Source organism: Urtica dioica, chromosome 4 (assembly GCF_054948205.1).
Source record: "Urtica dioica subsp. dioica isolate 48M chromosome 4, U.dioica_male_clone48M_v1_H2, whole genome shotgun sequence".
NCBI classification, from domain to species: domain Eukaryota; kingdom Viridiplantae; phylum Streptophyta; class Magnoliopsida; order Rosales; family Urticaceae; genus Urtica; species Urtica dioica.
The window spans coordinates 8,938,629-8,960,656 of NC_142759.1; the positions used below are offsets into that span (position 1 = coordinate 8,938,629).

At 39.6% G+C, this 22,028-nt stretch overlaps 2 protein-coding genes and 2 long non-coding RNA genes across 6 annotated transcripts; 3 read left to right on the forward strand and 1 right to left on the reverse strand.

The window, feature by feature from the left end:
• Nucleotides 1-13: 13 nt before the first annotated feature.
• Nucleotides 14-1,709, reverse strand: CPN20 (chaperonin 20). Of its 3 annotated transcripts, none has more exons than XM_089611357.1 (6): nt 1,525-1,709; nt 1,262-1,462; nt 913-1,092; nt 667-822; nt 495-572; nt 14-406 (listed from the first exon to the last, which is right to left on the reverse strand). In XM_089611357.1, the coding sequence occupies exons 2-6, from the start codon at nt 1,433-1,435 to the stop codon at nt 233-235; spliced, it is 762 nt and encodes a 253-aa protein (XP_089467483.1). In that variant the 5' UTR covers nt 1,436-1,462; nt 1,525-1,709; the 3' UTR covers nt 14-232. The 3 variants fall into 3 exon arrangements, with proteins under 3 accessions (XP_089467483.1, XP_089467484.1, XP_089467485.1); XM_089611358.1 differs by having other exon boundaries at nt 1,262-1,475; nt 1,525-1,679; XM_089611359.1 differs by having other exon boundaries at nt 1,262-1,442; nt 1,525-1,669.
• Nucleotides 1,710-4,799: 3,090 nt separating this feature from the next.
• On the forward strand, nt 4,800-9,427 carry LOC149400123 (Pectin lyase-like superfamily protein). Its single transcript, XM_089612206.1, has 5 exons — nt 4,800-5,487; nt 6,268-6,388; nt 7,599-7,847; nt 7,974-8,127; nt 8,604-9,427. Exons 1-5 carry the CDS (start codon nt 5,065-5,067, stop codon nt 9,127-9,129), a joined length of 1,473 nt encoding a protein of 490 aa, XP_089468332.1. The 5' UTR covers nt 4,800-5,064; the 3' UTR covers nt 9,130-9,427.
• Nucleotides 9,428-13,198: 3,771 nt separating this feature from the next.
• Nucleotides 13,199-15,627, forward strand: LOC149400124 (uncharacterized). The gene is made up of 8 exons (XR_016296684.1): nt 13,199-13,536; nt 13,640-13,711; nt 13,960-14,071; nt 14,144-14,309; nt 14,386-14,433; nt 14,557-14,657; nt 14,825-15,105; nt 15,414-15,627. It is a non-coding gene; the product is annotated as an uncharacterized LOC149400124 (long non-coding RNA).
• Nucleotides 15,628-16,279: 652 nt separating this feature from the next.
• Nucleotides 16,280-21,375, forward strand: LOC149400125 (uncharacterized). The gene is made up of 10 exons (XR_016296682.1): nt 16,280-16,843; nt 16,980-17,766; nt 17,856-17,974; nt 18,285-18,421; nt 18,570-18,709; nt 19,049-19,145; nt 19,765-19,844; nt 20,149-20,332; nt 20,426-20,884; nt 20,961-21,375. It is a non-coding gene; the product is annotated as an uncharacterized LOC149400125 (long non-coding RNA).
• Nucleotides 21,376-22,028: the final 653 nt, after the last annotated feature.

Here is a 22,028-nt window from a genome sequence, read left to right on the forward strand (position 1 = left end):
AACGGTCCAACTCTTCAAGCTCTAGAGGCACTTCTCATTTATTGTTTTAATCAAAAGACTGATAATAAAGCATCAACAAGTTGAAACAAGTCTTGGATAACTCAACAATTATATATAAAAAAAAACGTTGCTATAATTCTGATACATTTGAAACATATTCATTCACGATTCTGAACTAAAACCCGCCTCAAAAATCAACACAACTGTGAGTACTAAGAGCAGAGAGGAGTGTTTACGAGAGCACGGCCATAACATCTGAAGCCCTCAAGGCAATGTACTCAGACCCGTCTTTTCCCTTGAAGTCGTTCCCAGCGTATTTCGAGTACATCACAGTGTTCCCCGCTTCAACAGACAAGGCTTTCCTTTTACCTTCTTCGTCCACTTGCCCGGGTCCCACGGCCACGACCTGTGATTCTCAAAACAAACGCAAGACCACACAATCATCAGTTTCATCGCAACAAACATAACATCTCTTTGTGTGTATATGTACTGACCGTTCCGATCGAAGGCTTCTCCTTGGCAGACTCGGTCAGAAGCAATCCTCCGGCGGTCTTCTGCTCGGCCTCGGCAACCTGATCAAACAGTTTGAGAGAAAAAAAAATCAATCACCCAATCCACACAAAAAATAAAAATTGAATATTTAGCGCCGTGGAGTGGACAACAAACCTTGATGAGGACTCTGTCATTCAAAGGCTTAAGATCCTTGACATCGTCGCTCTCGAGAATTCCAACTATGTCGTCGTCCTTCAGGATGAGGTGCTTCTCTCCGTTGAACTCGACCTCGGTCCCGGCGTACTTTGAGTAAACAACTTGGCTCCCAGTCTGCCAAAAAAAAAAAGATAACATTTTAAAATCGGAAATGAAATCCAGCAATGTAACTACAGGACTAAGGACAATTAGTTATGAGCTCACCTTGACACTGATCTCGACTTTGGACTTGCCCATCGTCTTGCCTTCTCCGATGGCGACGACCTCGCCTCCTTGTGGCTTGGTCTGCGCTGTGGTCGGAAGCAAAATTCCTCCCTCAGTCTTCTCATCCGCGGTTTTAATCTTCACAAGAACTCGGTCACCCAAAGGCTTAATCGAAGTGTACTGAGAGAAAGAAAAAAAAAACTCGGAATTAAAAACGACTGTCTGTATTTCCCAGAATTCAGACATCCACGGAAAGATTTGTGAATCACGAGTTCACGACAGAGCGTGAAAGCTAGGTCATCGATGCTCGCAGATAGATAGGTAAAGCACATAGTGTTGTTATTAGTACCTTGGGCGCGACAACGGTGGCGGCTTTGACGACGAGACCTCTGAAAGACCTCAGCTTTGTTCCGGCGAGCGAGACTTGGCCGGCTGCGAGCCTGACAGACGACGGTCTGAGCCCATCGAAGGAGGCGAGACTCCGCGCCGAGATAGATGAGGCTGTGAGCTGAGCACTGGCCATTTCTTGTCTAGTGAAGGAAAAATAAACCTGAAATCGGAAACTGGAATTCGCTGTTGGTGCTGTTGAAGAGAGAGAGAGAGAGAGAGTACCTTCGAGTTCGATGTGGAGGTTTGAGAAGGTTGTAGAGTGACTGACTGAAACGAGTGTGTGAGAGAAGAAGATAAAACCCTTATTTTAGTAGAAGGAAGAGGGGTTTTATTATGCCCTAGCGATAAGAAAAGAGGTTTCTAGAATCTTGGCGTTTATTACAATTACGATGGGGGAGAAAGGAAGATCGAGAGAGAGCTATATAGGTCGTTTATTACACTCAACTCAATGTGTTCCTAATTCTTTTTAGTCTAAAATAGTTCCGTCGGGTTTGATTTATTTTCTTAAACATTTGATTTTGTCTTAAAAAATTTGTTTAAAATGTTATCGTTAGAGAAAAAAAGGGTGTCAAAGGGGGTAATAGAAATTTCATTAATTGGGCTTAATAAGTCATTAAATATCAAGATTAGACCCTAATGTTTAAAAATATCTGAATATGGATTTTTGACCCAAAATCGGACAAAAATACTCTTGATTCAAAAAACTCATATTTTTCTCTCATTTTCAAATGATTTTCATCACAATTCTTTTTCATGTTCGAATTGGTTACGCTGGGATTAGAATTTTCGGTGGTCGAGCCGCTGAGCTCGTGGGGTTCGGGGCAAAGCCCCGATTTTTTTTTTTTTTTTTTGGAATTTGGGTATGTGTTCAGTTTCGATTTTGAGGATTTCACGTTGAATTTCATCGTACAGCATCGTATCGCATCGTACGACATCGTACGATATTGTATGTGTTCAATTTCGATTTTGAAGGTTTCACATTGTATTTCATCGTACGGCATCGTATCGCATCGTACGACATCGTACAGCATCGTACGATATCGTACAGCATGTGTTCAGTTTCAATTTTGAGGGTTTCACATTGTATCTCATCGTACGGCATCGTATCGCATCGTACAACATCGTACGACATCGTACAGCATCGTACGATAAAATTCATACACATTATAATGTACGATATCGTACGATATCGTACGATGCTGTACGATGTCGTACGATGCGATACGATGCCGTACGATGAAATACAATGTGAAACCTTCAAAATCGAAACTGAACACATACAATATCGTACGATGTCGTACGATGCGATACGATGTTGTACGATGAAATTCAACGTGAAATCCTCAAAATCGAAACTGAACACATACCCAAATTCCAAAAAAAAAAAAAAAAAAATTGGGGCTTTGCCCCGAACCCCACGAGCTCAGCGGCTCGACCACCGAAAATTCTAATCCCAGCGCAACCAATTCGAACATGAAAAAGAATTGTGATGAAAATCATTTGAAAATGAGAGAAAAATATGAGTTTTTTGAATCAAGGGTATTTTTGTCCGATTTTGGGTCAAAAGTCCATATTTAGATATTTTTAAACATTAAGGTCTAATCTTGATATTTAATGGCTTATTAAGCCCAATTAATGAAATTTCTCTTTCTCTATATCGGCTAATCCATGTCATGTTCAACATTTGATGTACGCTTCAGCACAGTTACATAGCGTACATCAACGACAGAATCATTCAAGACTAAATGATAAACGACATACGACGAAAATCGTAAAAAACGACAGAAAAAAGACAACATACATAAACTAAACGACAGAAAAAAGACAACATACATAAACTAAACGACAGAAATAAAAATGACAAAAATAGAAGATAAACGACAGAATTAAAAATGACAGAAATACAAACTAAACGACATGAGCGAAGAGTAAATGACATACGTAACCCCCCCCCCCCCCCCCCCCCCCGATTTGGAGTAAAAATAAAATACGTAGATATTTTGTTATTTGTTTTTATAACTTTATTTCATTTTGTGTTATAATAATATCTTAGTTGGGTAGTTTAAACTTTAAATCCGATATGTGTAGCCTGTGGGTGAACATGACGCTCAATTTATAGAGATATATACATAACCTATACAGACTTCAGATGTGTCATTTAAAGAATTCTTACCATAGACGCTTAATAAAAGGTAGATCATATTGGAGACATCTCACTTGTTAAACCTTTTTTTTATACACAAACAACAATGAAGTTAAAGTAAATAATATCTACAAAGATAAACGGGTTTTGTATACTTCGTATAGCTAATGATATTCACAAAAATAATATAGTAAATACTATGTGGACCAACGTAATGAGTTACTGTATTACGTTGAGCATAGAATTATACGCACATAAATCGAGCAATCGTTAGTATCAATCTTTTAGTGAAGTCGACAAATATAAAAATAAGAGAATATAAAGAGTATGTGAATTTTTAAATCCGAAGCTTAGTTCTAAATATTTTTTTCATGAGGTCTCAAACCTTACCCCAAACAATTAAATTTGTTGAGTATGGTCTTAGAAGATGCTTATGTTAACAAATAAAATGACATTTAATGTCCCTATATTAAGATTGGTAAGACTAATATATTCCGAAAAAACTTTCTCTCTCTAGAAAAAGCCTTTCTCTCTCAACTTTCCCAGATCTAGATCCAGATCTGAGTCTCCCCTTCTTCCTCCGGAGTTGTTGGTACTGGCAGTGGTTCTCAGCCACTCGCCGTCCAGCGTGCGGCTCCGGGGGAGGATAGACATGGACTTCGACGAACGTGTGACGTGGTCTTTGCGACCGGAAAACCCGAGAAGACGGTTCAGCGAGGTGTCTCCGGCGACTTGGGTCTGGCGGACTGTGGCGGTGGTGCGGCGTACCACGCCGGCGACGACGGTGTTGCGGCACCGACGTCGGCGTGCAGTGATTGTGCGGCGAGATTCGAAACGCTCGCATCCTCGCCCATCGTCTCAGATCCCATCTCCTCCGGCCCCCCGCCACCTCCATCCTCCGCCAACTCCATGGTCATCGGAGTCATCTTCGTGTCTATGCAGGTCGAAGAGTCATCTTCTTCATGATCATCGGACCGCGGTCGTTTGGATCTTTCCATCAACCTTTGTGGGTTTATGAAAGAGCCAAATGTGTGCTCGATTTTGAGTGTGTTCTTTATTCTTCCTTTTGTCGGAAGTATGCACAATATGAGCGAATACATGTACTTAGTGTTAGATTCATTCCGATCTAAGTCTGTGTCGTGTCTAGGATGTTATTCGTCTGTATCGATGGGTATTCTACCCGTTTTTTAATGAAAGCTACGTGCAATTCTAAAAAAAAAAAAATATTAAGATTGGTAAGTTTCTATGTCCTTTTCATTTTTTTTTCTCTGCCTTATATTTGAATAAAATTTTACACTTAAAATATGCTTGAAAACAAACGTGGAACATTGATGCCTATAATAGTCCATTTCCCTCCGTAACAATGAAGTTGGAGAAGCATAAACGACACGTCGTACGACTGCTGTTACTCTATCGCTGTCTCGTCTTCTCCCCCAGAGAAATGCTTTACTGAACGAATTCTCTCTCTCTCTCTCTCTCTCTCTCTCAACAAGCAAGCAAGCCTTCCCTTGAATCACACTCCAACAAACAAACACCACCAACCTCTTGAATCCCCAAATAAAACTCAAAAACAATTCACACACATACATTATTATTACCGCAAACAAGATCCAAAAAAAATGGTGGAAACGACGTCGCTGCCACAGCCGGTGGGCCGGTCCCACAGCCAGAGACTGCTATCGCCGTCGTCACACCGGACGCTCTTCGGCTGCCTCTGGATCGCCGCCTTATTCTCGCTTTTCGTGTGGCAGAGATCCGCCGTCGACACGTTCTCCGTCTTCGGCCGCCGATCGCCGCCGGGCCGGCCCATCCCCAGGCACCGACCCGCGGCGTTTAACCTAACGGACTTCGGCGCGGTCGGAGACGGCGTCACCGTCAACACGCAGGCCTTCGAGCGGGCCATCTCCGCCGCCGCCAAGCTCGCCAAGGCCGGCGGCGCTCAGATCAACGTCCCTCCTGGCCGGTGGCTCACTGCGCCGTTCAACCTCACCAGCCATCTCACTCTCTTCCTCGCCGAGGGTGCTGAGATTCTCGCCCTTCAGGTCTATTTTTTTTTTTTTACTCGTTCCTTGATTTTAGTTTCATTGGGGCTTTTGGTTTGTTACACTTTGAGCTAAATGTGCTTGACACTATACGAAGTTGCCAGTGTCGGAATCACGAAACTGAATGCTTAACTTGCCACCAATAATAAAATTATTGAAATGGAGTAATTAGCAAGTGGAAATTGAATATTACTTTGCTCAAGGTTTATCAAAGTTGTTTCACAAAGGTTTGAACTTTTATTCAGCTCAAGAGTAAGAAAAAATACTTTGTCAGGGTGAAGTAATTAGTAAAGAGATAAATAAATGCTTGGTGGTTATTTCTTCCTTAATTATTCAGAAGTTACTTATTTAAGTAACATGGGATTCTGATCGTATGCATTTATGTGCATGATCGGGTTATATTTTTGGCAGTACCGAGCTCTGAATCAAAGCCTATAGCTATACTAAAAGAACTTTAGTTGCCTTACAAATACCAGAGAAAGACCATGCATCAGTCAATCATCATTTCGTCCTTTTGACTTTGACGTGAACTTGAGAAACAATCTAGCTTGTTAATCTTGATTTCAGAGTTTTAAGCCTTGTACGGGAGTTGAAACTAGGAATAAAATTTTACATTCTCTGGCTGTATTCTTGAAAGCTATATTCGGGATCTGAAATTTATTTTTGTTCCTTGGCATTCTACATTGTGCATGTTAAGTTTGGACGCATAATCATTTCATATTTATTATCGACTGCAAGTTCTGTTGTTAAAGAACTTGTATATTATATCATTTGTGACAGGATGAAAAGTACTGGACACTGATGCCTCCATTGCCTTCATATGGATACGGAAGAGAACATCCTGGGGCTCGGTATGGGAGTTTCATTCATGGTCAAAATCTTAGAGATGTTGTTATAACGGGTAAGATTTCTCGCCATTTCTTTACGGTCTTGCTGAATATATTCGGTTTTCGAAAAATATAGAGAACCAGCCTCTTGGTGCGTGATTTCCAAGTCTCGCCTGGCTATGCCCGTTAGAGAGTGTTGTCCTTCATTTTTCCTTGGCATCCGAAAACGGTTGGGGTAGAACTTCTTGGGACCTCCGTTTCCCAAGAAACCTTACAGCTAGGGCACTGAAGTAAGCCATCAGAATGATGGATTTGCTTCATCCGGTTATTCTGCGGGAAGGGCTTCAAGCTCGCAGATCATGGCTCGATGACTCGGATTAATTTGCATCGAAATACTTCTCCCTCAGCCTAGCCCCTTGCGCGGGCCAGCTTAGAGTCCCGAATATTGATTATTTAATAAGAAATCAAAGGTTCTCTCTAAAGTCTAGAAACCATTGGTGGTGTTACATAAGAGGGTCCTCATCCTGCTCTCTCAACGAGCATTTGCAATATATTGGGTTTTATAGACCATCGTTTTGTTAGAATGCCCTCTTGCTGTGACAGGTTAGCATTATCTTTTTCAGAAATCAAGCATCATCGGTGCGAGGCCAGCTCTTGTAGAAGACAGTAGGAATGGTCAATGGCCAGTCTCTTATGAGATCGATTCAATTTCTCGTGTCCCTCTAAAGTACGCTTGTTCCGTTTGACACCAGATTATCTTGGACACGTGTCTCCGCTTGTCAGTAGGACCTTCCCGGGTTTTGACGGAGGCTGGCAATACAGGAGAAGAAGGCAGGGAAATCGTCGAAATATGAAGTCTACTGAGCATCCTTTCCAAATAATGGCCGTGATATTACACTCCCAGCAGAGATATCTCTGAAAGCTCTTATGAGTCGTTATGCCAAGCCAAGACATGAGTGCAAAAGCTGAGAGGCTTCGTTGATCTCCCTGGAAGTTAGCGTTAGACCCTTGCTGTCGTGTAGGCCAAGGACAGGGGCAGGCTGGTCATTTAATTTATTATTAGTACTTTAGTTAATAAGGGTAAATTAGGGATATTTATGGTCAGCAGGATTAGGGTCATATAAAAGAGCCGTCAGGTGACTTTCTAGCTTCTGTCAGAGCAGATTAGGAAAATTGTTATAGAACGATGTGCTAACGATCCTGTTCAGGCCATTGGTCTTATCTCTAATTCTGTTTGTTTTCAAATTTCTTCTGATAATGCAATGCTATTTCACTGACCAACAGGGCATAATGGCACCATAAATGGGCAGGGTATAACATGGTGGAAGAAGTATCGGCAGAAGCTTCTCAACCACACGAGAGGCCCTCTTGTCCAGATTATGTGGTCGAGCGATATTGTGATCAGTAACATAACTTTACGCGACTCTCCTTTTTGGACTCTTCATCCTTACGACTGCAAGAACGTAACCATAAAAAATGTTACGATATTGGCTCCCGTGTTTGAAGCTCCGAATACAGATGGAATCGATCCTGGTAAGAGAAAATAACATCAGCTCCTTCGTTACACTGCTTGTCCAGATAACCATCCATTATATATGAAAGTAACTATTTTTATTATTATTATTATTATTATTATCATACAATTGGCTTGGATTGCAGATTCTTGCGAAAATATGGTGATCGAAGACTGTTACATAAGTGTCGGGGATGATGCAATTGCTATAAAGAGCGGTTGGGATCAGTATGGTGTTTCTTACGGACGCCCCTCAGTCAACATACTCATTAGAAATCTTGTTGTTCGCTCTATGGTCAGGTCAGTCTCTCTCTCTCTCTCTCTCTCTCATACACAGATTCGCTCTTTATTGAATATCTTTTAGGAATTCAATAGGATTAAGTTTCCAAAAGCCCAACATATAGTGCGCTTTCTGTTCACTTTCTTTCCCGCAAAAGCTGTTATGCCTCCAAACCTCATTAAGTTATCTTTCACTAACTTCCTGTGCTTGGACCTTGGTTCTGCTGAGAAAGCTCAGCTTAAGGTCAACATAGACATATAATGTTAAGAACAGGAGCCGGAAGAAAATGGTAAAAAAATAAAGATTAACAGCGTTACAGCAAAGAAAGAAAGAAAAAAAGGTCTTACAAGCTTGTATGCTAGGATGACCCAATGATTAAACCGCATTTTTCAGCTTTTAAATAGGGAATTTTTCATAAATGTTTTGCCCTTATTCTAAATGAAACTGCAAAATTTCGACTTTTATAAATATGTATGTCAACTTTGCAATGCAACAGCGCGGGAATATCGATCGGCAGCGAGATGTCGGGCGGGGTGTCGAACGTGACGGTGGAGAACGTGTTGGTGTGGAGTTCGCGGCGCGCGGTGCGAATAAAGACGGCCGCGGGACGGGGCGGCTACGTCCGCCACATCACCTACCGGAACGTGACGTTCGACGAAGTCAGAGTCGGGATCGTGGTCAAGACGGACTACAACGAGCACCCGGACGACAACTACGACCGCGAGGCCTTCCCCGCCATCGAGGACATCAACTTCCTGGGGATCCACGGCCAAGGGGTGCGGGTCCCGGTCCGGATCCACGGGAGCCAGGACATCCCGATAAGGGACGTGACGTTCCGGGACATGTCCGTGGGTCTCACCTACAAGAAGAAACACGTCTTCCAGTGCGCTTTCGTCCACGGCCGTGTCATAGGGACCATCTTCCCCGCTCCTTGCCCCAATCTCGACCGCTACGACGAGGACGGTCGGTTGCTGAAACGCTCCGCTTCGCAGAACGCCACCGACATTGACTATGATTTCTGATTAATAAAACTGGATATAGCTACTACACCACTTTTGAACTTTTTTTTTATTTTTTATCTTCCTGTATTTTTCTAAGTGAATTTTTTTTTTTTAAACATAATGTACATATAGTTTTTTTGTTTCTTTTTTTAATCAAATTTTGTGTATGTAACTATGTATGTAAACGCGGTAGAGCATGAATCGTCTGTTCGTCACTGACCCCTGTTTGTTTAGTATCTAGCCAGAGACAATTCGGTCCGAGAACATTTTCTTTGAATAAAAGCATAGAAATCCATTTTCTTTGGAATAAAAGGCATAGTACGGGAGTACCGATACGATGTATTCTGGACCAATGTTCAAAATACCGATAACAGTGTTTCAGATTTTACTGGTATATTATTGACTATATCGGCGGGTATACTTTTAATATCACTATCGATTTATACCGATTTAAAATTATTGGTATACCGGATATCGATGGATATATCGATAATTTTCATATAAAATCAGTTATATACATATTAAAAGTGTAAAATTTGTACCCATTTAATTTTATGTTATTGACATATAAATATAAATATATATTATATATATATATATATTTTTATGTTATATATATAATAATTATAACATATTATAGAAAAACAAAAGTAATATATTAACAATATACCGTTGGTGAGGTGAGGTGACGTGTAATAATAATAATAATAATAATTATTATTATTATTATAATTACACAAAAAAGACAACTTTGTACATTGAGGGAGAGGCTGTGAGGCAATTTTGTAAAAGGCAATTTTACACACACAAAAAAAAGTCCCAACAAGGATAAATATGCTATAAATACTTTGGAGTTGCTTTGTTGTTAATGATGCTAACTCCCAAAAGTGTGTATGAGTTTGGCCATTTTTTCGCAGCCGTCAACGTAGTCAATATCCTTAGACTTTAGGACCGTCCATTAGTTTGCACTCGTTAGGGTGATCCGAGTCGTAATGCAAGTCATCAATGCCATGATCCACATGATATTTGATTTTTCGGCAAATCCCGAGTGGATTCCCTCGTGCGCTTAAGTCTCATGGTTTTTAGGCAACACTTTATTTAGTTGGTTTAGTCGGTTTAATTTTGTGGATTTTCAATTTGTTGTAATTTGCTCATTAACACCATTGTGATATGAATGAAATTTCCTTTAATTAAAAATAAAAATCCTTATCTAAAAAAACAATATTCTAAACTATAGATAAAAAAGTAATGCATACAACAAATTCATAGATATTACTAATCTTGTGGTTATCGTCGGGAGTTTTATTATTTATTTATTTTATATTTGAGTAAACATGTAAGAATTTTGGAAGTCACCATTTAATGCCAGCTAATTATGAAAAATTCAAGACTGTTTAAATACCTTATTATTGACTCCATTAATCTATATCGTGCCAGCACATTCCTAATATGCATAAAACTTGCTCTCCAAGAAGTAGAAAAAAGGAAACTCATGCGAAGATAGTACTATCTTTCCTGATTCGTTTGATCAAAACCACGAACTTTAATCCAACGGCCAAACATACCCCAAAATTAGAATGCAACGGTAATATTTCTGACATCACATATAAAACAAGAACTCGAGAACTCAATGCATAACTCACCCGCCTTTCTCTCAGTCTCTCTCTCTACTTCCAATTGTTAGGGTTTCCTCCAAAATCCTCCCGATCTAGGGCTTCGTCTCCACCGTCGGCCCGCCGTCGCTCTATCAAGCCACCTTGCCGGGAAGCCTCGCCGCCGTCGTCAGTATCTCGCGGCCGATCTTCTAAGCCGGTCCCGCGGGTTTACCCGTCCGAAGAGCCAATATTTGGGATCGGTTGCGGTGACGCCCGAGAGAACCACGCCGGAATAGAGGTCTTCCGGCGATGGCAAGGCTGGAGAGCGATGCTCGGGTGGAGAGAGGAGACTAGACTTGGTGGTATCTTTCTTCTTCCGAAATCGTTTCTAATAGTAAGATTCGTAACATCATATATAAACACAAAAATCGTTCCCACATTTCACCCTCGTTTCTCTTCTCAATCTATATCTAATCGCCAATTTTAGGGTTTCGTTGAGAAAAATCTGGATTTAGGGTTTCTGACTCTCCACCGTCGGCCCGCCGTCGTTCCGGCCGGCCGGGAATCCTCGATGCCTTCGTCATGATCTCGCGGCCGATCTGCACGCCGATCCCTCTCAAAAGCCCGGGTTGCGGGTTTACTCGCCGTAGAGCCATTGCTTGGGATCTGTGGTGGCAGTGACGTCCGAGAGAACCACGCTGGCTTAGCGGTCTCTTGGCGAGGTCAAGAACGACGCTCGGGTGGAGAGATGAGACTAGACAGGTAATCTTTTTCTAGTAGAAATGTCGTGTTTCGGGGCTAGTGTTTCATGGGGCTCGACCCATCCATCGCCACCACAGTGGTCCCTGCCCAGCCGATCCCTCTCTGCGTCGCCGCCCACCGAAACGCCATTGCCCGAATCTCATGGCCGATTGTCTGCGCCGACCCCTAGAAAAAGTTCATAGCGGGTACTCTTTCGCCGTCAAGTCTTGGGGTGTTGTCTCGGCCAACGGATATTTTTCCGGGAAGCAAGGTCGCAGCACTTCCAGATCCTAGTTGTGCTTGAGTTATCCCAAGAGAAACTTCCGGGGCAATGTGGCGGACAGTGACGCCGGAGAACCTCGTGCTGGTTTTCTTTCAAGCGCGTGGCCGGAGAGCGATCCCTGGTCTGCGAGACTCGCAGTGGAGATTGCGTGGGTTTTTCCGGCCGATAGCCACAAAACCTTTCAATGGTTTCAAGGATTTGAACTTCTGGGGGTAATTCGAAGGCCTGAACTTTGGAAGGAGACAAAATGGGTAATTTTACAAAATTCTGTGAATAAGAAGGTAGAGAAAATATACAAAAATCAGAGTTAAGTCTCTCTCTCTCTCTCTCTTATCCATTTGAAAGTGTGAGATGTACTCCATGAAATGATATACCTTTCTGCTGCATTGTGTGCAAGGTAGTGAACGATTTTTAGAGTCTCTTTAAGAGTTTCTTTATCTCCCATGTTTTTTTCCCTTTCGTAACTATATCCATTTTTTTTAGGAACACATACACTGCAAGAAATTTCGAAGAGGTTGCAATAAAGGAGGCCCCAAATGGAGTGAACTTTCTTTTGCTATAAGTTAATCATTTGAACTCTTGTATGTATGTCACTATTTCACTTTCTTATTAACTTGGTTTTGATTGTTTACCACACAGTTGAGGCAGAGCTACAGGATTGCTAAACATTGGAAGATATACAAGCTGGTTTCATCTTCTATATACTATTTGTTCTGCACTCTTTTGCATTTTGATTATTTAGTTCATTCATTAGTATGTTAAATGGTGTTGAGTGTTTACAGATTATTGGAGGTGTAGTGCTTCATCGTGACAGTTTCGGTACAGAGATGATGGGAAAGAGAAACATTTGGGCTTCCTGCGTATCTCGTATGAAACTGACAGCAACTAAGAGGAGGATATTTTGACCGATTTTGGTATGGTTCTGAAACTGGTTTTGAATAAATTTGTGAAAGTGGTGTTTATGCCAAATTAGCCAATATTTATTTATGTTTTTGGGGATTGTATTTTCATGAAGCTGCAGTGGGGAAGGAACTGGCGGATGAAACTGACCATAAGACGGGCCGCAGCGCAAATCAAATCTCTAGAGCTCCGATCCATCTCAATATGTAATTTCCAAATGGTACAAAATATGTTCTTGTGCAATTAGTTATGTTGCTATATAAGACTTATTGCGTTGGTGGATGTGTAATGTAGGTGTTTTTATATATTTAGGTGTAAATACAACCCCTGATTCATTAATGTTTTTTTTTTTTACTTTGGCAGTTGTGAACTTGACACTGATTGGCCTTCCTGGACTTACAAAGTAGCCTTAATTCATTGATATGCTTTGTTCTTATTTAATTTTACAAACTCTTAAAATCAATCATTAATCTGATTTTGCATTTCTCTCCTAACAAAATCTGCTTCTATGTCAAACAGATTTTTTATTTTATTTTATTATTATTATTTTTTTTTGTAATTTGTTTCTTGTGCTGTATTATTGTACTCTCCCAGTCTTATACTGTTGGCCATAGAGGAATTTAACAAATCATCTTGAGCAGGATAGGATAGTTTTCCTTTGCGGCACTATTCTTTTGAGACACGTTTCAAAACCACTTGATTCGGTTATTATTTCCTGAACTCATATTGCAGATATATTCTAGAAGTTTGATGCTCTTGTGTAGTGTGCAGTGGGGTGTTTGCTTTATTGTAAGCATTTCATGTTACTGTAAACTCAAGGAAATGGAAAGTTCTCAAGGTCTAAGATGTACACCACAAGACTGTCCTCTGGGAAATTAAAGTTAAAACACGAAGATGTTTAACACTGTTGTATGTATTCGATCACTTTCTCAATATTTATTTATTTATTTTTTTTTTATGAAAAGTGTGCTTCTGTTTCTTTTAACTGTTTTTTATTTTGACTTTTTTGAAGGGCAAATATTATTCATGGGACGTGTTGATCGTTCCTCGTTGGAAGGTTAAGGGCATATGAGTTCTGCTTCACGTGAGATTCATATATTTTTTTTCCGCTTTAACTGCTTTTCTGGTAAGGCTTAGATGAATCTGAATGTGGTCGGTATATATTATACAACAAATAATCTGAATGGTCTTTCAAGCTTTGTAGGGAAAAAGAGTTTTGCATCTGGTGGGATTTATTTATTTTTAATTGAAAGAGTTGTGTAGATTTAAGTTTTTTTTTTTATCTGAACTAAATATTGTAGAAGCATTTGATGCTTTTATATTGATGTGCAGGTATCTCAATTTGGCTTGGCAGCAGCCCAAATCCTTCTGTATCCTTTTCCATGCTAGGCATGCGACAATGGCGAAGAAGAGACCGGTATTGGGTTGCGAAACAAGTCACAAGGTTCAGTGCCTCTGATTTTCTCTTTGTTGTGTGCACAGCTATAGTTTTCCTCGTATTTTTTTTTCTTGACAGAAAAATCAACAAGAGTATTTGGTTGAGACTTGTGATGAACAAGACAAGGAGATCAAGGTGGCTAAGTCTGTATTCTTTCACTTCAACCTTACCTTAATAAATCACGAGCGCTTGAGGCAAAGGTAACACACATGGATTATACGTTGCAGGCTAATGAGCAGAAAAGGTAAAATTCAAACAGGAGTTTGATTCATCCGCTGGGCCTCTCTCTCATGGGGGAAATCCCTGCTTTCTGTATTCAGGATTTCAATTGTGCTTGGAGCGCCAACTCTTTCAGACAGCCGAAACAGGTTGGGTTTTCAACTTCTTCATTTGTCTAGGTTCTTTTCTGTTTGGCCCTGCTCTTTTTTTTTTTTTTTAAATAAAAAACTCTCAAGTTCAGTATGTTCCCCATTTACTGAAGCCAAAAGCAGATCTGTTAAATGGAAATTTGACAGGCGTGTCGAAGCACCAAGTGAACTAAGCAGCGCGGCTAGATGCTTCTGATGGGCTGTTTGAATTTTGCGATGACATGGTAAGTGATGGATTTATACCTGATATGGTAAGTGAGGCTAGACACGACCACGCGGTGGTGATCGAGCTGTACTTTGATTCATCATTCTCCAACCAAGGAAGCTGTAAACAGGGAGTACTTTTCTTTCCCTGTTTTATATTTATTTCTAACCCAATATCTTCACACAGGCTTTGCGAGAAAGGTTTGATTCAATCGGCCTGTTCTTTGGCGGGGGAGAAAGCCAATAATTAGACCACCGTTGTACGTGAACAATCTCTTGTTTTATTGACTGATTTCTACAAGTGGCGTTATTTTAAATTGCCTCAAGGAAAGCTGAACAACACTTGCAGTTGCAGATGAGCATTACTTTTGCTTATGTCAGTGATGTTAGAGCAACTATTTGTATGCATATTTCTCATATGTAATGGACGTGTACAGAGTGTGCAATTGTTAGGATCTCAGGCCAAAGGTAATTAAAGTAATGAGTAACCAGTTTGGGGTATGAATTTATGGTAGTTCGATGTTTTTATTTTATTAGTTGTATAAATAGAAGGGATAGTGAAGAAAATGAATTTATAATAGTTCAATGTTTTATTCCTTAACTTTGTGAAGCGGCCTCTGCAACAATTAATTTTTAGTCTCTCTGTCAAAACTTACTTCTCACTTGCTTCTTTTAATCGTCTGAATTTTACAAAGATTGGTTATTCTGTGTTGTGGCCTATTCTGTGTTGGTGCCTTTGTTTTGTGATCCCTCACACCTTGATGCTTTTTTTGTAGTGTGGTTGCGTAGTTTGATTCAGCTGCTGCAAGGAAAGTAGAGGACTGAGCTCGCTGGTCAGAATCACGGGAGAGCATCGTTGTGGTTCTCTCTACCTCGGCAACAAGCTTGCTGGTCCTCGATGTTCAGATAGCGGGTAATTCAATCGTCTGCCGAGACTGGAGTTGGTGGTGTCGTTATTGAAAAATAAAGCTGTAAATAAGTACACTTTTCATTGGGGGACTTCTCTGTGATGGTACCTTTGTTTAGTGATTCTTAACACATTGATGTTTGTCTTGTAGATTTGTGCCGGAGTTCGATTCATCCGTTGGTCCTCTGTCTCGTTGGAAGTTTATAGAGTTGGTATTGATTATGGTTGTGCTGTGTGTTGAGTCTGTTTTTGAATTGAAATGAGGATAATTTTCGATAAGATAAGTCTTTTTCGGTAAGATAAGTCTTTTAAGAGGGATTGGAAAGTTGGCTATGTGTAAAATTTCATGACTTTAGAATCACGGGTGCATTACTTCATCTAGTTAGGTGACACAGCAGAACAAATAAAGGATAAAAATCATGTTTCAGTGACACTTGTTTATTTAACTAACTAATGAGCTGTTAGGATTTGTATTTGTGTGTGCAGATTTCAGATGTACTATGTGAACCTGGGAAGCCTTGCGGTATCGCTGCGGTTTGTTTGTATGGAAGGACGTCCAAGGGGCCTCAAATATCGGCTCTAAAGTCTGTTGTTGTAAGCGTTTCTACTCTCTTCCCAGCTTGGTATTTGAACTCGGAGATCTTGTTCTTGAAGGCCATTCCAGCTTTTGCAAATGAGTTAGTATTTGGGATTTTATTTGCATTCGGAGCATCACCTTTTTTTTACAGCCAAAACAAATTACGTTTTCAACTTCTTTGTCTTTCAAGGTTCTGTCCTATGTGGTTTTGCTCTCTTTGTTTTTTAATTTTTTTTTAATAGAAAAACTCTCAGGTTTGGTATTCTCCATTTGCTTAAGCCAAAAGCAAGTCTGTAGAATGCAAATCTAACGTGATGCTTCTGATGGGCTGTTTGGTTTTTTGCGACGACCCGGTAAGCGATGTATTTCAACCCGATCTGTTCACATGCTGATTCACAGGCCTTGTCGAGAAGGGTTTGCTTCATTCAGCTCGTTAATATGCTCATCAAGATTGTTTTGCCTCGAAAAATTAAACTAATTTCTCAAACATGTTTCTTTAATTTTTTTTCACTATATATTAACTAGCTTAGTTTTGTGTAAAAAAAACTTACATGGTTTGACGTTCTATTTCTTCAGTTTAATGTGGACATTTCTTCCTGCTGCTTTTATTTGCCAAACTCACTCACGGTTTCTGCATTCAGGCAATTAACGCAATTCTCTCATCTATGCCATGTGCAAGGCCGGAAACGTCAATAGCTCAATTCAAACGCATAAAAAAACAGGTTAGCTTTTCAACATCTTCATATTTATGGCTTCTTTTTTATTTTGTTCTTTAAAGAATAATTGAAACTCTTAGGTTTGGATTTTGCGATGACATGGTAAGTGATGGATTTATACCTGATATTCACACTGATGTAGGGAATTTTTCCGTGAGGATCTTAAACCCCGACGGAAGTGATCCTGTGGTGATTTTTCCATTGGACTATTTTGTGATGGTGCCTTTGATTTGTGATTCTTAATACCTTGATGCTTTTTCTTGTAGAGGTGCTGCCACACAGTTTGGTGCTTTGCTTGACTCATTGTTGAACTTGTGAATTCGCAAGGAAAGCAGAGGTATGAACACGCTATTGTCAGTCATGGATTTACTTCTACTTGGTTCCCAAACAGCCTCACTGGTCATGATCGTTGCGTTGTGGTCTCTCTCTCGTGGATAAATATATGGCCGATGGCTGGAATGGGAGACTTATCCGGCTAGATGAATGTAGTTCTTACTAGAGCATGGAAATACTCTCTCTCTCTCTCTCAACAAGGTGAGAATAAAGGTAAAAAAAAATCTCTTTTTCACAATCTTATATGTCCGTAGAGCCTATGCTTGGGATCGGTGCCGTTGAAGTCAACAGAACCACGACGGTGTAGCGGTGATCCGGCTGGGAACCACGCTCGTGGAGAAGAGAGACTAGACACGACCACGCGGTGGTGATCGAGCTGTCCAAGGTTTACAGATTCAAATCGTCATTCTCAAACCAAGGAAGCTGTAAACAGGGAGTACTTTTTTTTTCCCTGTTTTGTATTTATTTCTAACCCAATATCTTCACACAGGCTTTGCGAGAAAGGTTTGATTCATTCGGCCCGTCCTTTGGCGAGGGAGATCAATGCCCTTGGCAAGATAGGTCTGATCAAGAAAGCCAGTAATTAGACCACCGTTGTACGTGAACAATCTCTTGTTTTATTGACTGATTTGTACAAGTGGCGTTATTTTAAATTGCCTCAAGGAAAGCTGAACAACACTTGCAGTTGCAGATGAGCATTACTTTTGCTAATGTCAGTGATGTTAGAGCAACTATTTGTATACATATTTCTAATATGTAATGGACGTGTACAGAGTGTGCAATTGTTAGGATCTCAGGCCAAAGGTAATTAAAGTTATGAGTAAACAGTTTGGGGTATGAATTTATAATAGTTCGATGTTTTTATTTTATTAGTTGTATAGATAGGAGGGATAGTGAAGAAAATGAATTTATAATAGTTCGATGTTTTTATTCCTTAATTTCGTGAAGCGGCCTCTGCAACAACTTCTTTTTTGGTTTCTCTTTCAAAACTTACTTCTCACTTGCTTCTTTTAATCGTCTGAATTTTACAAAGATTAATTATTCTGTGTTGTGGCCTATTCTGTGTTGGTGCCTTTGTTTTGTGATCCCTCACACCTTGATGCTATTTTTGTAGTGTGGTAGCGGAGTTTGATTCAGCTGCTGCAAGGAAAGTAGAGGACTGAGCTCGCTGGTCAGAATCACGGGAGAGCATCGTTGTGATTCTCTCTACCCCGGCAACAAGCTTGCTGGTCCTCGATGTTTGGATAGCGGGTAATTCAATCTTCTGCCGAGACTGGACTTGGTGGTGTCGTTATTGAAAAATAAAGCTGTAAATATATGGAGTACACCTTTTTCATTGGGGGACTTCTCTGTGATGGTGCCTTTTGTGGTTCTTAACACCTTGATGTTTGTCTTGTAGATTTGTGGTGGCTGGAGTTCGATTCATCCATTGGTCCTCTGCCTCGTAAGAAGTGTATAGAGTTGGTATTGGTTATGGTTGTGCTGTGTGTAGTGGCGGATTCAGATTTGGGGAGGAGGGGGGGCCAAAAATCAATTTAGGTTAGGAATTTTTTTTTTTTTTTTTTTTTTTAGCCCGAAAATTAGGGCTTGGGGGGGCCCAGGCCTCTTGAGGTTTGGCTGTGCTCCGCCACAGTGTTGAGTCTGTGTTTGGATTGAAATGAGGATAATTTTCGATAAGATAAGTCTTTTAAGAGGGATCGGAAATTTGGCGTTGTGTGAAATTTCATAACTTTAGAATCACTGGTGCATTACTTTATCTAGTTATAATTAAGTGACACAGCAGAACAAATAAAGGATAAAAATCATGTTTCAGTGACACTTGTTTATTTAACTAACTAATGGGCGGTTGGGATTTGTATTTGTGTTTGCAAATTTCAGATTTACTGTGTGGACCTGGGAAGCCTTGCAAATTTCAAATTTACCGTATGGAAGGACGTCCAAGGGGCCTCAAACATCGGCTCTAAAGTCTGTTGTTGTAAGCGTTTCTACTCTATTTGCAACTCAGTATTTGAACTTGGAGATCTTGTTCTTGATGGCCGTTCCAGCTTTTGCAAATGAGTTATTATTCGGGATTTTAATTGCAGTAGGAGCATCACCTCTTTCTAACAGCCAAAACGGATTAGGTTTTCAACTTCTTTGTCTTTCAAGGTTCTGTCCTATTTGGTTTTGCTCTCTTTGTTTTTTTTATTTTTATAGAAAAACTCTCAGGTTTGGTATTCACCATTTGCTTAAGCCGAAAGCAAGTCTGTAGAATGCAAAATCTAACGTGATGCTTCTGATGGGCTGTCTGTTTTTTTTAATACGTGGTAGGCGATGTATTTTATCCCGATATGTTCACATGCTGATTCACAGGCCTTGTTGAGAAGGGTTTGTTTCATTCAGCTCGTTACTATGCTCATCAGGATTGTTTTGCCTCGAAAAACTTAATTAATTTCTCAAACTCGTCTCCTTACTTTTTTTTCACTATATATTAACTAGCTTAGTTTTGTGTCAAAAAAACTTACATGGTTCGATGTTCTATTTCTTTCGTTTAATGTGGACATTTCTACCTGCTACTTTTATTTGCCAAACTCACTCACAGTGTCTGCATTCAGGCAATTAACGCAATTGCCTCATCTATGCCATGTGCAAGGACGGAAATGTCAATAGCTCAATTCAAACGCATAAAAAACAGGTTAGCTTTTCAGCCTCTTCATATTTATGGCTTCTGTTTGATTTTGTTCTTTAAATAAAAATAAAAACTCTTAGGTTTGGTTTTCAACTTCTTCATCTTTTAACCGTGTCTTTGGTTTTGTTCTATAGATTTAACACTATCGGGTTTGGTTTTCAACTTCTTTTTTTATCTTTTGTTTTGGTTTTTTTCTTTTTCTGTTTTTGTTTTCATTTGCTTGAGCTGAAGAAAATCTGACGTGATTGCGTCTTAGAATAAAGTATTCTTGAATGGTTCCCTGTTTCTAAAGTGCTTGTACTCTTCCCAGGTTCCGGTAGTGAAGATTTCTTTATCATTTCATATCTCAGAGGCATAGCTTCATCAACCATCCTCATTTTGATACTTGACCTGATGAATCCTCGGAGATATGCAGTTGTGAATAGTGAATACCCAACTTTGACTTCTCCCATGCCCTCGAGAACCTCGTGCACTCCATGGCTGACTCTTAGGTGGTGAGTATATATGACATAATTCCATTACTCCTAATGTATATCATAATTTCAGCTGTATATGATTTATATATATTTTTTTATTACTTGGGCTAGATCGTGACATGTAACTGGAAAGATGGGAGAAGTTTTCTGAAGAACATCATTGGGTGTGGAGATAGTGGCGATGAATTTGAACAGATATGTGTCCTTTACGTCCACAAACTCCAAATTCCGTTCCAAAATATTATATATATTTTTTTATTACTTGGGCTAGATCGTGACATGTAACTGGAAACAGATGGGAGAAGTTTTCTGAAGAACATCATGGGGTATGGAGATAGTGGCGATGAATTTGAACAGATATGTGTCCTTTACGTCCACAAACTCCAAATTCCGTTCCAAAAAATTGGCATATGTATGTAAAATGAAATTATCAGACAATGAACTGCGTGCTGGTGAGGTAAAATGAAATCGGTAACGAGGATTATTTTCTGCAAGATGATGCTCCGATCAGTATTGCTCAGATTAGTATCTCAACAATACCGATGCTTATCTTCCAGCCAAGATCGTCAGGTATTAATGTCTACCCTTCTCGTCTTTCCATCCTTTCTAAACTTGTCTCCATTGACACTGTTGTGTGTGAGAGCAGCGGTTTGGATGGTATAAATGTCTCCAGCCAAGATCGTCAGGTATTAATGTCTACTCTCTTAGGCAAATTATGTCTGGATGGTATATTGGATTTCATTTCTTTCTCTTTCAAGATGGTTTGGCTCTCTTTATTACGAGCTTGCAGGCTGAGAGTGGATATATGCTATACCTAATATCAGTTTCCTCCTTTTGGCTTCTGGTATTAGCTCTTCAAAGGGCTTATGTTTTGTGCTATAGTTTGAATTGTTATTAGTTTGAGAATGCCACTACTTGCACAATCTTTGGTGACTGGCTTGCTTTTTGCATTGCATTATTTTATATGAATAATACTTTTCAAAATTGTAAACAAGTTATTTAATTTGTATATGTGTGTGTTTTAAGTTGTTTAGGTGTTAATTTTTTTTTTCTTTCAAAAAGGGCTAAAAGAGCTACTAAATTAATACATTAGAATTTAGAGAGCTAAATAGCACAATCATAAAAGTTTATGGACTATTTTAGCCTAAAACCCGTGTAGTTATGTTATATTATTGTAGTTTTTGTTTTTGCACGCTGATAGTTGTGTATGTATTTCTCTTGCTACATGAGCGTGTTTATTATGTTATATTTGTGATTTTGATTTAGAGTTCTTTTTTTTTAAATAAGATTTTGAATTAGAGTTCAGAGTCTAAATATATATTTGTATTAGTGCTATATATATATATATATATATATATATATATATATATATATATATTGTGTTTATATTGTTACATATGATGACATACTACAATGATTATCGTGAGTGTGACGGGTTGTATTTCTAGTCCTGTCACAAATTTTAGCTGTTGATGATATTGGCTTGTTCATTAAGACGAGCATGGTTTATATCGTTGGTAATTTTGATTGATTGTTATGGAAAATTTTTGGGTGGTTTCTTCTAGGCTTTGTTTCTGCATGATCTTTTTATATATCTCGGTGGCTGCTCGTTGGACCAATTTTATTATTTGATTATCTATTTTATATGATGCTTTGGAATATGTTAATATTAGTGTCAATTACTCCGAGTATAGTTCTCTCTTATATCTACTTT